Raw genomic sequence first — 17,468 nt, 5'->3', positions numbered from 1 at the left:
ATCCCATTATCCTTCAAATAGAGTGGTTCTTGCTAGTAGTGAAGTTCCTACAGAGAAAAGCAAGGAAAAAAAATGTAAATGTGAAAACAGAAGAAAACACTCTTTAAGTAATTTTTGGTCAGGATATTACTAGAAAACAAGTATGGTCTAATGGTCTAAACAGGGCATTGGTTCCTCCATGAATTTGCCACTGATGAGTTTAGTCAGCTCATTCCTGATATATTCTCTGTCCTCTGAGGTTCTTTTCTTGTTAGATGGTTCGCAATTTGGAGCAAGTTTATTTCCTGTACAGAGGGACTGACATCTCTCCTGTAAATGCACATAGGTACAAGTGATGTTAACAGAAAGCTTCAGAGCCAGCATGGAAGGCACTCGCCTTCCTTTCTTTAGATGAAGTCCCATGTCAAAAAACAGAAGCTCTGCCTGTATTTCCCCTGGGCTGGACACAGATACTGGAGGAGAGGCTTTATGGGGACTGGAGAAAAGTGCAGTGCTGGATTGCAGCTCTGCAGTGATATCTTGGGTGTGTTCACCTTTCTCTTAGTATCACCTATGATTCATGAGCACAGGTAGGTGTTCATGTTTTGTGTATGAGACTTCAGGAGAAGGCACAGGGTGGAGCAGGATAAGTCACAGCTGCTGAAGCACCTTCAGTCACCTGTGATAAATTCCAGCCCCAGACTTAACTCCCAACCTGTTGGAAGGTGATCATAGTCTGACCTGGTACCACAGCCTGACAAAAGCCTGGGCATGGGGCTGAGGAGGAAGCAGCAGATGGCCTTTGTAGGTGTTGCAAAATTTGGGATAGACTTCTATCTCTGAGTTAAAAGCAGGTCTGCCATCTCTTTTAGCTACATGCTATGGAGACTGGGGCTATGGAGGGCTAAGAGAGCCATATAATAATGGTTGGTGCTAATAAAGAATAAAAGCAGCCTCTTGGAGAAGGATAATGCTTAATTCCATATGGTTGTCAGTGTTACAGCAGCAGGAAATGGCATTTAAGCACAGACTAGAGGGTCACATACTGCCTGGAAAATGTTGAAGAAAGAAATTACTGCAGCAGATCTGAGAAACTTTCTCTAAATCCTACCTTCTATGGAACACTCTTAATTCAGTGTCTTTGAAAGAATGGTAAATGATTTTTCCCAGTAACAGTGGGATGTCACTTCTGCCTCCAGAGGCCTACTGACTTCATGTGTGGGAAATTTGTTTTTTAAATCACTACGATTAGCACAAGTGGCTACTGTCTGTGTGCCACTGCCTAGAAGAGAGGTGAATTATTCATCATGTGTCCATCCCAGCATAGGATTTGATTGGTTGTCAACCATTTTCACTGCTTCAGGGTGTTCTTTCTGTGTGACAAGACATTTCAAAGAGAATCTTTATCATCCCTCATTTCAATCAATAAAATATCCTTTGGGCCAAGAAAGAAGTTATGGGAATGCCCCCAGCGTTGCTTGGGAGACAGCTGCACTGTTAAGCATGTTTGTCCCTTTATTGTTTGACTCTGAATGAGGTGAGATTATGCATTTCTTTCAGGACACAAAACCAAGAATAAATGGAAGGGAAAGTCTCCAACTCTGGGGAAAACAGTATAGGGATGAGAAAATGGAGGTGGAGATGGTGTCATTTCCAAGGAAGCAAAGTTGTTGTCTAATTTTTTAATGCTATTATGAGACAAGATTGAATTTCAATGTGGATGTAGATTAGCTAATGGACCATTAAGTGAACAAGCTGCCTACTGACAAAGAATGGAAAAAAAGGTGGGGAGAAGGGACCCGCTCCTGAGAGAGGCTGGAGAGAAGCCTGTCACACCACATCTGCTGAGGCTGCATTTCCAGGGACTGCCTGGGTTTTGGTGCTTGGTCAGTAGCTCTGGTGAATGTGGCTGTGGATGCACTGAGAAAGGTGGGCAAGGGTATGTCAGATTTGCTTTTCCTTGCTCCTGGACCCCAGTCTGACCCAAAAAAAGTTTACTTTCAGGGCATGATGTTTCATTATTGATTGGTTTTGGGTGTTTTTTGGTTTTTCCCTCATAAGGCATTGTAATTGCTTGCTTTTACCTAGTTTCTTTTTTTTTTTTTAATACGGCAGATCTGCAGGTAGAAGGAAAAGCAAGCTTCTATGTGGAATAAAAACCAGTCTTTCTCATGTTTCTTTCTGAGGTGGGAATGGGAGTCAGATTTAAACATAGTTTGTTATTAAGATACTACAAATAGAGGAATTTTCAATGACAGCTCAATTTCAGTGCAGCCAACCTTAAAAAATGAAAACAGCCCACCTGGTCAGACAGTTCATTCTAAAGCTTTATTATTAGAAAGAAAAATGGCTACTTCTCTGCAAAATTTTGCTTGGAGTTATTACTTGAGAGCTTTTCTAGTCAGCAGGTGTGAAGCAAAATTAAGTCAGTTTACAGTCTAAAACTGTATCAGCTGGAAGTCCATCAGTCTGGCAGTTTTATCTTGACCTGTGCTGCAGCTCCAGCTGATGGGCCACCTGGGCTCAGCAGCAGCTGCAAACACAGCTCTTTGTGATGAGATCTGTGAGGGTCCCCAGCCCCCAGTGGATTTGCCTGTGGAAAAATGCACATAAGTCCCATGCTTTAGAAATGCTTTTAAAAAGTTCTATAAAACACAGTTCTCTGAATATTTTATAGACATTTTATTATAAAATGTAATCTTCTCCAGTAGCTCCATAGTGTCCAGGCTTGTAATTTCTTTTTAAAATAGACCTTAGTGATAATGATGGGATGGAATGGAATAGAATAGGAGGGAATGCATGTATCTATCTGAATTTTAGGTATGGAATTATAAATGTTAACAGAATTAATACATAGGTGGGGCTTCACATATGAGAACAAATTTTAATTTGATTAAATTATATATTATTTTTAAGAAGAATATAAATCCCAAAAGAATAAAAACATGAACTGTATCTATACTGGATCTGCTGACTTACTCCCTCAGCCTATCAAACAAAACAGTAAGAAATTACTCAGACTTCTTACTGAGAGAGAGCTTCTTGTTACTGAAAATGGCTTGGCAGTCTTAAAATCTAGTGCTGGCACTGGCTTATTCCATGTTTTCATTGTTTTTGGGAGTAGCTCCTGGAAGGAAGGTCAGGAAGTCAAAGTAGGTCTGTCCCCAAATCTTTGGAAATGTGACTTAGTGGAATTAGACTTTGAATGATTTTTACATGAAGAAGAATGTTTTCTTTGGAACCAGAAATTTAGTCCTATGTCTAAGCCTTTCACATCTGAGATGAATAAAACATTGAAGTGAATCTGACATGGACCATGTTTAAAACTTACGTATTATAATATTACATATTATAAAGTTCAGTTAACATAAACATACAAGATACTGTATTGAACATTCTGCTAAATTTTTCAAGTAATGAGACCTATCTTCTTTCTTGAACTTTGGGTCAGGTCTCAGGGGAGTACATCCATGTGCTATTTAGCCTTTAAAATACAGGTAAAATAGCTGCTGATTGATGTAGCAATTCTTCTTAGTGAGAGAGAACAGCTCTTCTGCCTCTGTTTCCAGCTAGTCCTGTGTTGCCTGCAGAGGTAAGGGCAGTTCTGCCTGGGCTTTTCCCCAGGAAATAATTTTCTCACAGCCCAAGGGTTCTCAAGTGAAACTTCTATGTATTGCCCAAACCTCAGTTAAATGATCTTTCACATAAACCTAAGATTAATACGCAGTTAGCTTGACCATTGTTTCATTTCTGTCAAAGCTATGTCAGAAGTTCTGCTCATAAATCAGGATCTTGCTATACAAATTCAGAGAAGGTTATAACTTTCTCTTCTGGATTGTAACCCCACTGTTGCATTTTGGCTTATTATTCATTTGTATGCCAGTGGTGTGCATGGTGGTCGCTGAAAGCTGCTGTCTGAGGGACTGACTGGCATCCAAAGCAAAAGCCCTTCTCTGTATGTTTGCAGTCTGGAGAGGAAAGCAAATGAGGAAGGAATGTAAGGACACAGGGAAGAAAGGAAGGTTCACTCTCAGGTTGCTTTGTAAATCAGTGGCAATGCCAGCATAATCTCTCTGTTCTCTGAAGCTGGTTTCTGCACAGCAGGAATATTACAGTTGTGCTTGTGCACTTCCAGACTGCAGACCTTTTCATGACTCTCGTATTTGAGCTTCGACATCTTTCTCCTGAGGCCTTAAGAGCACTATGGCAAAGATCATCATTTAAGTGCAGAGACAACTGGTAAGTCTCCTTTAGTAATTGTATTCAAAAATACACAGAAAAGAAATGTTTTGTGAATATTTAAATGTTTTAAATCTGTGCCCAAATGTTGGAGTGAAATTTGGAGCATTTAAAAGGAATAATTTGTATTGCAGATCTTGTTTCTGTAATGGGATGATACTCTCTCCTCACTGAATGAATATTATGTACAAAATAAACAAGATATTCCCACATCCAGACTTCCTGTTTCCAAAGCAAAGTGAATGGGAAATCTGAGTCATGACTTGGATGGAAATCAGTTCTGCTGGTTTCAAGCTTTTGTTGCCATTTGTTGTGAAAAAGCTTACCTGTATCTGTACTTTCAGTGCCCTTAGTAGTTGTGGGGCAGAGGAGACAGATGTTAGGCTGGGAGTATGGATGTGGTGGAGCTGCATCTTCCAGTAGCAGCTGGATCCCAGGATGGTTTATACCAGTTGTAGAACTGTGTCTTTAAAGATCAAGGCCCTACTCCTCTGCAGTCAGGAACAGTTCTGATCCAATGGTTTGAGTCTATAAGAAGTACTGATCCAGTATTATCAAAATCAGTGTATTTTTTCCCCTCACATAATTGAAAATAATGAAACAATTTTTCTACTTGGTTTCTGTACAAAATGTCATCAGTCTGTTTGAAATTAAGGGTTTATGTTTGTAAAAATACCTTTATTTGATGCAAAAGGGAATTTTGCATTTTGGGTTAAGTTTATTCTCATCTTTTGATAAATAGTTATGCTAATATTCTTCATTATTAGACAGTAATTAAACTATTCTGCCTTTTTTATATTACCTTTAGACTAATTTTACTCAGGACATGGTTATTAAATTTAGGAGTGAAAAAAAAAAATCCCATGCAGACTGCTCTCTGATGCTTTTACCCCATCTACTTTAACTGCTTTCTAGTTAATGCAGAAGTGTCCTTCCATCAGTATAGGAGGCAGGATATTTACAGAGGGACTCTTAAGAGTTGAAATGTGTATTGTCTGTCATGCTGGTGTGGGCTTTCCCCTTAGATAAGGTCTAAAAATCACAGGAAGTAAAAGCTAGTCAATTCAGTTTTAATATTTTAATTTTTTACTGGTGTTACAGGTGACATGAAAGGAAAAAGACACCTTAAGAAAAAAATCAGTGCTTTAAGGTACCTCAGTCTTTAGAAGTCAAACCTGGGATGTGATGTGGCTTAATTCTCAGAGAAAGCAATTGAATATTTTCTTGAAAATCTGGTTAATGTTCTTGAAACACCAATGCACTTCCATCACATCCTGAAACATGAACGTGCAGAATCTGGCATTTGCTAAGCCACTGGACTTTTATTTACTTTGAAAGAAGCTGAGTCTCAATGTACTTGTTATGTGATTCTTGTGTACTTTGGTCATTTTAGATTTCCTGTACTTTTTTCTTGTGTTACAGGCAACCATTAATAGATGCTCTCCCATCTTGTGCCACAGAAGCATGTGTTGTCCTAATGAAAGACCTCATAGCTTCTGGAGAAGTTGAGGAAGACAAAGTAGAATATTTCTTTTGGTCATTTACATTCATTCCTAATCCCACCTCAGGAATGATTGAATCTCTTGCTGTGAGTGAATGTTATTTTTTCTGTTTTAATTTGTAATGAATCTAGGTGGCTCATCAATTTTGTTTTACACTAATAGTCTTTTTCAGATTTATACAAATCTCTGTCCAGGTAATTTTGTTGAGATTGTATTTTGGTATGTAAATATTTTGATACATTTATAATGGTATGTTACTGTATGTGGTATGTTAGTGTAGTCATTCTCATGACTTTACTGAAACACCTCATTCTCTCTGTGGTTGTTTACAGCCTTTGCTGAAGTCACCTAGAGCCAGCCAGAGCTGCTTCTTGGGAGTAGCAGCTCTCGTACATAGGTTTTGTTCGGCTCATAGCTCCTGTGATATTGTACCTGCTGTGCAGAGTGTGATGAGGATTCTTGGGAAATTTTTGGGAGGAAACTGTACTGTGCAAGATTCAGAACATCTCAGCAAGGTATTGGTTATACAGAGGCACATGATACAGTGCTTTACTTTTCTGTTCCCTTAGTGAGCTGAGAACTTGTTAGATGAAAATGGTATTAATTGCATTTCCAGACAGCCATGAATACAAGCTTAGTAGATGAATATTCCTTGCTAGAATGAGCTGATAAAATTTTGTAATCTGACAAGTAGAACCTATCAGTATGGGTGTTCTTGTGCGTGGAAATAAAGAAAAGCCTTGGGTTTCCTGATGAAGCAAACTTCATACCATTGAGCAGTGGGAAAAACATCTATCTGTTGACAAACTATTATTTTAATTAAGTTATTGTGTCCAGAACTCTATGTTGAATCATTAAAATGTCAAAATATTTGTGATCAAATGGGACAAAATATTAAAGTACTTGAAAAACTTTCTGACCACCTAAAATTTGTGACTTTTGCTTTTCTGTTACAATGCAAGCTTTTAAGAATGTTTTTATATTCCCCCAGGTTTAAGGCAGGTTCTACTTACAAGTGCCAGTGGCATTAGAATAGAAGCATAGTCCATGTGTGTCTTGTCCTCCCAGTAAAGCCAGGGTATAGGTAGTACAATAGGGGCTGCAGTAAACTCCCCAATCACCAGTAATCATTTTAAAGAGTTTTGCAGAGAAAATGTTAGTGCCATGAAATGCAATGTACTGCTGCCAGCACTTGGAGAGTTCTGTTCTGTTCTACCTAGAACAGTGCTTTCTGTTCTACCTAGCTTTACATTTACAGATGCAGCTGGTGTTGAAAGCCATTGGAAATGCAGGACTGGCAGCTGCTTCGCTGGCTCCTGCTCTGAGCTCCTGTGCTGCCCTGAAGAGCCATCCCATGGAAATCCGCCTCGCTGCTGTCCAGGCCTTCCGGCGCATTCCCTGCCCTGTCAGGGTGAGTGATTCACTGCCACAGGTGACTGATGGCTTCCTGGCACTGCCACAGATTTGGGACTTGTTGGAATAGTTACAAAAACATGCAGGCAGATAGGGAACAAGCGTAGACATGTTCCAGTAGTGCCCCTCTGCTGTTGGAGGAGAAGGTAGAACCACCCAGATGAGCAAACCTGTAATGAGCTTCACTGCAGTTGAGGTAACACATCCAGTGACTGAGGCAGTGTTTGGGACTTCTTAATTAGGCACATTGGTTGGGTGCCTTATGTCTGTGGGCGCTATGGCTGAGAACCCACAGGACTTGATTTTTCCTATAGTCTGTTTCACTGTTTCATTCTCTGAAACATAAAGTAAGAATAATAATGTAAGAAGCTTGTTGTGATTTGCAATACATTGCCATAGTTAGAACATTTTGTTAAGAATACATTTTGTTTCTTAAAAAAAGAAAGTTCAAAACCTGTTTATCTCTAATACCTTGATACTTAGAAGAATGGCAAAGCCAGGTGCACTGGTCTGGGCAAAGCTGACAGTCCTGCTCCAGAAAAACAAAAAGCTCCACATGGTCTTGCACCTTTCTATGTCTTTTTAAAATTTAATTTCTCATGGATTGGTGTGATTCACTTGTTCTGCAGTTGTGAAACTTGGTGTTGCTCGTTAGACATGTTCAAAGTATCAAGTCTATATATTGTCATATATCCCATTGTTGTCTCACAAATGAACTGCTGAACTGGATGGACTGGGGCTGTTGAATGCTAATAAAAATGTTATTTCTTAATTCCTGGCAGTTCACAAAGAAATTGTCTTGGTTGCTACTGGGGAAATACTGAACAGAATAAATTTGTTGCTGGCCTGCTCTTTGATTGAGACCAAAAGTAATGATCTTAACAGCCTGTGAACAAAACCATGGCCATCATTTGTGTATTGGTTGTGGCACATGAGAGATACAACAGACAGGTCTCCCCCGTGGTGACAGTGCCTTAACAGTTGTGCTGGCAAGGGAGGCTCTGTGTCCTGTATAGATTTGTCTGTATAGGATTCAAGGTCATAGTGACAGTTTGTTCAGGAAATTTGTGGATAAGGTAGTATAGACAATATGTACATACACTTGTATCCATATTACACGAAGTGTCTTTGTCAGGTATAAGGCAATAGCTACAAATATAGCAATAGCTCCTTGAGAACAAAAAACCCACAGGACCTGAACATGGGGTGTTCCAGGGAAGTGAATAGTAATTTTCTTTATCTTTTTGTCTTTTTCTTAGAATGCTATATTACTTCAGTTTTATCAAGCAACCAGTGAAGATGTGGAAATAAGAATTGCTGCTTATTATATAGTAATGAAATGTCCACATGAAGAGTTATTTAAACAAGTACAAAAGACTTTGCTGAAAGAAACATCCAGCCAAGGTCAGCCAAGCATCTTCTGAAGTCTTACATGTTCCTAATTCAATTCTTCTATGTGACATTTACTTTGCAGGTGTAATGGTACTAACCTATGTAAATTTTTATTTAATCTCAATGCTTTGTAGATTGTTTCTAAGTGATTGTTTGTATGATTGTGACATTTTATATTCTAGTTCTGATACTGTTAGTTTAGCAATAGTCAGTAAGAACTGACTTTTCATAGAATTAGTTCCTTCTACTGGCAGCATTTCATTCACTGCAGGCTCCTGAGAAAGCTGTATGGAAGAGCTTTGATGCTCACGGCATTACAAATACAAATGGATGACAAAAAATTGCATTTTGTTAAGCTGAGAAAGAAGCAAATGGCAGAAAAAATAGTTGCAGTATTCTAAAATGGTTTCACCACATTCAGTGAAGGATACCTCTGAACTAATCCCTTGCATTTACATCTGTCAAGAAGAAGCAAACATGAGAAGGGTATCTGTAAGACTGTTTGCAGGCAGATGAAAGCAGGCTCTGTCTGTACTGTGTCTGGATCCTGGCCAGCCCTGCCTTGGAGCTGGTTCCATTTTCCCAGGATGTTATGTCCGGACCAGTGTATCCTGCAGTGATTGTGAGTTCAGGCTCAGCATTGTGCTCACCTGCTGATGTGGCTTGTGGTTTGGAGGGTACTCGTTCCTCTCTGATCAGAGCTCAGACAGAGAGAAATTGCATCCACCTCCAAAATCCTGTTAAGGTGTACCCTCAGTGGCTGCTTCTGGTGACTCCATGCAGAAACTTTAATTTGTCCGATTCATGAAGGAGCTCTACAAGTCCATCCAAAATTTGTGTGTTTCAAACAATTTAATGCAGTACTCATGAAGAATCTTAATTTCTTTCCTTTGTCTTTTATTGATGTGACAGCTAAATAATTTATATAATAAACTTAGGAATAACAAGCACGTTTGAAGGCATAGGGCACATGTTAGTTTTTAGTTGCACATTCAGAAAACAAAATTTGAGAAAAAAGAAGTTGTGTTGTGAAAAAAGCAGTTACATCAGTATTCAGTGTCTGTGCATTGAACTAGCACAGGAGCCTAATATCTTTTATCTTCAGGAGACAAAAAAGCCTCTATTTAGGAACCAGACTCCAGAACATATGGGAAATATTTGCCCCCTGCGACACAGCACATACATGGCCAAATTGCAACTCCACAGTGTCATGTAGGAATGCTAGTTCTGAAACACAATTGTTTAGTTGTATGTGCCTTTTTGTTTTATTTAAAGTGATGTTGCAATAGGTGCATCAGACTGATTTTAATCATGCTGAAAATGAATGGATTCTGTTGTGGTCAGGGGAATGGCTTAGAATTAATGGTGGTATAAAAATAAAAATATTTCCTGTATCTGTTTTTAACAGATGTTTCTTGTAAATTTTATCTGATTTCCACATGCTTTTCTTTGTTGAATTTTAGTGGGCTCCTTTGTTTGGAGTCATCTCTCTCAGCTCTTGGAGACGGATGATCCGTTGAAGGAGCACCTTCGAGATTCTATTCCTGATGAAATTCTTAGCAAAGATTTTGACTGGGAGACATGGAAATACTCCTCATACTCTGATGTCACATTTCACTCAGGTATGTGGAGTTTTAGAACTTAATACTTCGTAGCATATGGCTTATTGACATCCCATATGGCTTTTCTGACCCTTACATATTGCTCCAGAGAACTTTGATTTTTATTATTTAATACTATCCAAATGTGTAAATGTAAGCTTGATTCTGCTTTGATTCTTAATTGGAGCATATAAAATGTATTTCCAGCAAACCAGATACCATGCACCTTTGCCTCTTGTGAGAGAGGAGACTAAGAACCAATGAACATTTAAGATTATTTTTGTGAACATCATCTTTTAATTCCTTCCTTAGTTAACTTCCTTTGCAGCAACAGGGGACTGGGATGTTTTTTTTTCTCCTGATTCATGTACTGTCCTTGGTATAAGAAAAGAGTCAAACTAGTTCTTTCCTGTTTTACTATTTGTTCATTTGTTTTCAGTGAAAATTCTAAGTGATGTTTTTCAGAGTTACATTTTGATTTTCGGTCCACTTCCTCCAGTGCATTCATGTATCTTACGTATTATAAATGCTTTCCTTTTGATTCTAGTGAGATAATACCCAGTAATATCCAGTAAATATGGAATTCCAGTAAATGGAAGTTACTTACAGTAATGTGTTTGCTGTATTGAGTAGTTAAATAGTTTCACCTATTGACAATGTTTCATTCACCATCTTCTTATTGAGTGGAGTAACAGTTTTCCAAAGAATTATGAATTTTGCAAAGAATATGAGAGCCGATCTCCAGCTGACAGACATCTATTTTCCATTGCAGCTGGTGCAGGTGCAAATATGGAAGCATCAGTGGTCTTTTCTCCTACATCTTTTCTACCACGATCAGTCATGACAAATTTGACTGTTCACTTTATGGGACAGGCTATAAATCTCCTGGAGGCAAGTTTATGGATTTTTTTAATTGTGGGGTTTTTTTATCCCACTTCTCAAGTGACACTTGGTATATTGAAGTACAAAGAATTTTCTGTTTTCCTGTTGCAGTTCCTTTAGCAAAATGTGCTTTTCACTTTTGTAGCACAGTTGCCTCAGACTGGTGAGTCCTCTGTGTAACGGGCTTAGTCAAAATAAAAGCACTGTCAGTCTGCTAGTGCCATGCACTAGGAAAGTGACTTAGCTCTTGTTGATTCAAATGAAACCTTAAAATCAGTGCTTCCTGAGACACTGCTCTAGCTCCTGTCTAGGATAGTAAGATCCATTTTCTTGATGTACAGTGGAAAATGGATTGGCTCGGGTGCACCATTCCTTTAATACAGAGATAGAATCATTTGTTCTTAGCTGAAATCACTGTTCTAGTGCCATTGGGCATCCAGTTCTGGGGACATTTCAATGACCTGCCTGTGACCTCATCATCTTTATCTGCTGTGCCAGGTAACAATGTGCACATGAAAGAAAAAAAGTATTTAATGTAGCCCTCAGATCACAAGTTTAAGCTTGCAAGGAAACAGAATTTTTTTTTTCAGTGCCACATACCCTGGATTTATGTGTGTTAGTGATTCTGTTTTAAGCAAACTTCCAAACAGAATCTTATTTCAGAGTATGAAAAGGGTGTGTGAGTGTTTTCCAGCCAAAATACTGTTTATAATATATGTATTATATTATATATATATAATATATATTATATTTATATAATTATATTATATATATGTACTGTTTATATATATGTATACATGCCAGAATAACAGTATCCCCTTCTGGCCCATCATGGTGTAAGTGAACTGCAGTACCTGAATGAAAAAGAATTTTTGTTTTGGACTGGGCTTTACATATCTAATTTTTATGGGAAGATTTAATACTGAAATATCCAGTATTGAATACTGAAGGAAGTAGAATGCTTAACTTTGTAGACTACTGTAGTCTTGCTTGGCAAACCTTTTATGTTGGTTACATCTGGCTGTATATTTGATATTCTGCTTTAGATCTGGCCATGGCCTATACATGTCATTGTCAGGCTTTTCACTGCTGCATGTTTTTCACTAGGTTGGTGTACGATTGGAGAATGCTGAAACTCTTATAGAGAGGGGTTTTGGGCCGAAATCTTCTACTTTCAGTGACTATTTTTTTGGAAACACTAACGAAGGAAACCACAAGGCAGAAACCCCAGTGGAAACAGTAGAGAAAGTCAAGCAGAGGAACCCAACATTGAAGCGATACAGCCCCACTGATCATCTTGTGAGCAAGTCTGGCAAGCCAAAGCTGAGAAAAACTAACCAAATTTGTCTTGGTAGAAAATACAGTAAGATGAATGAGTTAGTCAAAAAGGTAACTGAATCTGTAGATCTTACAAAAATCTATGACATTTCCCAGTCAAATATAGGGCCCCATCTCACATTGGACAGGTGCTCTGGATTACTGTGACTTCTTTGCATAAAGCATGTGTAACTTGTTCTACTCAGCTGCAGAAAATACAGAGCAGCAAAGAGCCAGATCTTTAGTTTTTTTCAGATTGTTTTATTGTCTCAAAACAGTGACATTCAGCCATGGGATTATGTTGCCTGTATTTTGGGCTTCCTTTCATTATTTTGAGCTCTGGTCCCTTTTATGCTGATGTCCTTTTGTCCACTGACTGCTGTGCCAGTGTAAACAGCTGCTTGATGTTGAGTTCCTGAGTCCTGTTGTTTGCAGTCTGACTTCCCAGTTTGATGTCAGATGTTACATTGGTCTTTGTGAATTTACTCTTTTTTGGAGAGAGCTATGTTTTATGTACACAACAGGAAAGCTCTAAGAATTGACTTCAACTGTGGTTTAGCTGTATTAGCTGGAAAACTCAGGGACTGTGATTCACTTAGTTTGTATTAGATCATCTCTTTCCTTGGACTCATCTTCTAGGGTTTCTTCTTAGAGAATAAGCTTATGATTATGTTGTGTTGCTGTGGTATCATAGAACTGTAAGGAGAGAAAATTTAAATTTTTTACTTCCTAGCAGTTTATTTAGCAATCAAGGAATCCCTAATGTTGTTTTGAGACTGTATTTTTCAAATCTTCATCTGTTTGTGGGTATGCATTGCAGTACTTCTTCTTTGCCTATCATCTTAGGACTGGATATGACCAGTGTTCATAGTGACAGCCAGCTTGTGTGCTATGAAGCTCAAGTGTAGCTGGAAAGAACAGCTACTAAGTCTTAAGTGGTCTCAAAGTACTTGTAAAAGGGAGCCTATAGCATAGCCTGCATTGAGGAATTGTTTCTTGGGAGTTTGAAAGGAAGTTATAACTCCATTGCCTTTGATTTCTTTTTTTATCACGTCAGTTCACTGAGAGAACAGTAAGAAAGAAGGCGCTGAAATGTGAGCTAAGCATGAAAATCTTTGGAAATGAACTTAGCTTCTTAGATTGTGAAGATTTAAGAAAACATATGAAACGTTATTCCTTAAATCTGGCTGAGTTGGCTGTCAAACTTCTGAAGGTAAAAGGAACCTTTTTTTTGTATTTGAAAGTAAACATCTTGAGAAACTGCTTTCTGACAGATAAATAAAAGATACAAAATATTATTTCTTGTTTCTCTAAACTGAACTCTTAAAGACACCAGTGTATATTTGGTTCAAACAGCATTTGGTACATAAGGCAGACTTGTTCTGCTGTCTAATGGTTCTTACCTCTTGCTTCTCTCATTCAAATCCATCCATGCCTAAATGTAAGTTCTTTTTTTAACTGGAGTAGGAATGGTGTCTGACTCATGCCATGGCCATAGGCAGGCTTTGGGCTGCTTCCTTTATGTCCCAGATCAACTCAGGTAAAAACACTTTTACAATATACAGATGCAGTCAAAAATTATATCTGGAAAAATTCTTGAATGCTAACTGTATTATGCAAAATAAAATTCTGGGTTTTGCTTGTGTTTTACTCATCCCAGGGGCAGGAGATTCAGTTTAATAAAAGGATGAGTTTGGCCACTGAAGAACTGCAGTTTCCAGCAATTTCAGGCTTTCCTATTCAACTGGCAATCAATGCCTCAGCAGCAATCAACATAAAAATCAAAGGGAATGCAGATTTCAAACAGCAGTCCAATTTCTTTCTAAATGGATATTTCAAGCCAAGGTATTAACTGCTGCAAATGTGTCCCTTTCACATGTCCCTGATGTAAAGTAGCAATTCTTGATGTGAAAGTTTTGTGTGAATGCCTATTAATTAATTAGGAGATTGCTGAAGAACAAAAACAGTCATCAGCCTTCTGTTGCTGAATGGTTGCCATGGTGTAGGGGCAGCAGTGTTTTCCTGTCCTGCCTGTCTGATTTTGAACTCTTGCTGTGTTAATCCAGTACTGGTTTAAGCTGACTATTCCTCTCTACCTATAAATCAAACTCTGGAATTCTTGCATGCAGTTGATTTTTTTGAGTTCTTTACCTGTGACAAGTGGATTTTTCTCAGGATCAAACATGCTGTTACAGGTTATGGATGTACAAACCAATGGAGGATTTAACCCTGTGTTTCCTTACTTGGCTATTTTAGCTTTTGTACATACTGAATACATTACTAAACTTCACTTAGTGCTGTACAGACAGTAAGAAATTTGCCCTGTGATACTCAGTTCTAATTGTTTTCCCTTTCTTAATATTTCATGCTGAAATCTGCATTTAAATCTCCTCCTTAGGAGATACCATAAAATTATAATTCATGTTAGAAAGTGTGTGTTGGTGTACATGCAATCTTTTCAGTTATTTCCTGAAACAAAATAGTTCATGATTTTAACCATGGAATATACTGTGCTGCAGCATCAAATTCTGTGTATTTATTGTAGAGGTTTAAATTAAGTGCTTTAAAAAGAAACTGCATATAAGGATATGTACATGAATCTTTCAACAGTGCATTTGTCCAGCTTTCTGTCCAAATGGGAATTGTGGGGACTCTGGGACAAGCTGGCCTAAAGTGGTTAACAGGAATAAGAACATCTACTAGTCTTGATGGGGGAATCCAGGTGAAGAAAGGGAAAGAGCTCAAAGTTTTCTTGAACACTCCAGAAGAATCTATGGAGATAATTAATTTCAGGTAAGATTAAGGAAGGGCACCTTCAAAAACAGTAGTTGTTAACTTTCTTGAATATTACTGAGACTTTTGTTTAAATATTGCTGTAACTTTAGCATAATTGGTTTTAAGTTATTGTTCAAAATTCTTGGTTGCAGCTCTAAACTCTACTTCAAAATGGTGGATGAGACAGAAGATACAGATGTCTTCCAAGATCACACAGAAACCAGATCTTGCGCTAGGGAGGAAGGTGAGTCCAGCTATTAAGTTTGTCTTGGAAAGGAATTCTGAAATATCTGTAACAGATAATTTTATTCAGTAGAGTTTCTTTTTTCACATATTATTTCTAAAAGGTCTACAGCGCAAAGTTAATGTTTGTGTTTTCTTTGTTTGCTGTTCTAACTGAATGTTCAACTGTTGTCTTCCATCAGTGTCTGAGATTATTGGCTGGCAGCTGTGTTCTGAAATGTCCTATCCTGACCCGGCCAGTGGTTTGGTTTTCCCCCTCACTGGACCTTTGAGAGTGGCTGTGACATTAACTAAGCAAGACAGAGGCCTGCAGCAGTACGTGGTGGAAGCTGCCTATGACTGTATAGCTCAGGTACCACTGGCACACTGGACTCTGGCTTTAGTTTTCAGCTTGCCATTCTGGTGGCAGAGTGGTATATCTCAGTACTGTGTGTTCAACCCTCTGGATTCTAAGCTCTGTTATTAATTTCATTCCCAGTGTAGTGGGAAGATATGTTGAACACAAATTACTGATGCTGATAGAAGGTACATAGTCTTTTTATCTACAGAACAGTGCACATAAACAATGTGTTGTCTCTGTATTAGAGATTGTTCTGTAAATGGTGTGCCAGTGAATAATGTGGTCATCCTTTCTTTCTTTCTTTTAGGAGAATTCATGGATCCCAAGTGAAGCTGTCTTTCACTTCTTTGTTGGGACTCCAAAGTCAGACTTGAAAAGAGATATTGGTGTTGACATAAGTTTTAGTGTCCCACAGAAGAAATTCAGAATCCAATTTATACAACCTAAGAAAAAAATTGAGATGGATGGTAGGTTTTTCAACTAAGAGTCTGATCACCAGCTAATATCAGTTTGGAGAACTTCATTACAATTAACTGAGAAATATCAGTATATTTCACTCACTAATCTAATACTGAGACTGCATTAATATGTGATAACTGTTCATTTTACTGCTTTAGGTAGCACTCATTCCCAATGGAGTTTGCATCTTGGTTAACACTATATTTTTGCACAGTCAGAAGTTCAGTACCTGGTTCATAAAGTCGTATTAGAGAAGAAAACTGTTACTGGGATTGATGAAATGAGGGCTAAAGAACATGGTGGATTGTTCTGACATCTTTTACATATGTTGAACTTGCCGTATTGGTCCAATTTGCTGTGTTCTGTTAGTTATGAGATGAAGTTATGTGTTGCTAAATCAATGAAGTACTGACTATGATAGTGCCATGCATTGTAATAAAAAATAACAATCACAGTGTAACATAGAACACAGAATCTACAAACCCATTGAGGAACTAAAAACTGACAAATTAATGGTAATAGTATAGACAACATATTTCAGCTTCTTTGGCATGCTGGTCAAGTGATGTTTTATGTTGATGTATTCTACCATATCATATATTTAGATTTTTCCACTCCTTTTTTTTTTAGTTCTTTTTTTTTCTCTTTTTTTTGATCCTGGTTATTTCCAAATGGATTGCAAGGGGGCTTTACCACTGTGCAAGGCTTTGTGTGCACAGCAGTCTGAGCTCCTGAAATGTCTCCACAGCACAACACAACCTACAAGTTTTAGCACAGGCCTAAAGAAAGTGCATAAATCAGTTCCAGAACTAAGCTGTGTTTGTTGGAGACAAACACATTGCCTCTTCTCAGTTTTTCTCCTCAGAATATCCTTCCAAAATTACTAGTTTATTCTGAAGACACTTTGCAAAATGCCTTTGCAAATTCTGATCCTTTTTTCCTTTGAGCTGTTATTTATTATGTTTTTAATCACTCTATATCTATTGTTCATAACAAGAACATCTATCATTTCAAATACAGTCTGATGAAGTATCACTGAACATTAAAGAAAAAGTAAAGAGTTTTCTTTTTCTCCAAGGGAGGATTGAGTTTTCTAAAAGTTCCCAAGTTGGGCACCTGGAGCTGATAGTGGATGACCAAGATGTGTATTACATTAAGGTATGTTTGCTTGTCATGAGCTGTCATGATAGGATGAATACTTACATAAAAGCACAGAAAAGAAAGGTAGTGAAAATACACATATTGAAAAACAGTTTTGTGAGCAATCCATCAGAGAAATTAGCAGTTGTCCTTATTGCATATTTTTGAGGTAGACTCAGTGCTAAA

The 17,468-nt window shown here is 38.0% G+C and overlaps 1 protein-coding gene across 3 annotated transcripts in view; it reads left to right on the top strand.

Moving 5' to 3' along the window:
- APOLTP (apolipoprotein lipid transfer particle homolog) overlaps positions 1-17,468 on the top strand; it is a 79,859-nt gene that overhangs the window by 13,955 nt on the left and 48,436 nt on the right. For 2 of the 3 annotated variants that reach the window (XM_086853648.1, XM_023936617.2), the window contains 15 exons: positions 4,115-4,218; positions 5,641-5,806; positions 6,053-6,235; positions 6,979-7,131; positions 8,393-8,537; positions 9,989-10,147; positions 10,899-11,017; positions 12,116-12,397; positions 13,383-13,538; positions 13,986-14,170; positions 14,936-15,118; positions 15,253-15,344; positions 15,526-15,695; positions 15,991-16,150; positions 17,221-17,300. In XM_086853648.1, coding sequence (XP_086709774.1) covers positions 4,115-4,218; positions 5,641-5,806; positions 6,053-6,235; positions 6,979-7,131; positions 8,393-8,537; positions 9,989-10,147; positions 10,899-11,017; positions 12,116-12,397; positions 13,383-13,538; positions 13,986-14,170; positions 14,936-15,118; positions 15,253-15,344; positions 15,526-15,695; positions 15,991-16,150; positions 17,221-17,300 — 2,337 coding nt within the window. Of the gene's footprint in view, positions 1-4,114; positions 4,219-5,640; positions 5,807-6,052; positions 6,236-6,964; positions 7,132-8,392; positions 8,538-9,988; positions 10,148-10,898; positions 11,018-12,115; positions 12,398-13,382; positions 13,539-13,985; positions 14,171-14,935; positions 15,119-15,252; positions 15,345-15,525; positions 15,696-15,990; positions 16,151-17,220; positions 17,301-17,468 lie in introns of all 3 variants that reach the window. The other variant, XM_086853649.1, reaches the window with a different exon arrangement.

This window comes from Cyanistes caeruleus, chromosome 17, assembly GCF_971803275.1.
Source record: "Cyanistes caeruleus chromosome 17, bCyaCae1.hap1.1, whole genome shotgun sequence".
NCBI lineage: Eukaryota > Metazoa > Chordata > Aves > Passeriformes > Paridae > Cyanistes > Cyanistes caeruleus.
Note: the sequence above shows the minus strand (reverse complement) of the source record. Positions and strands in the feature narration are given on the sequence as shown.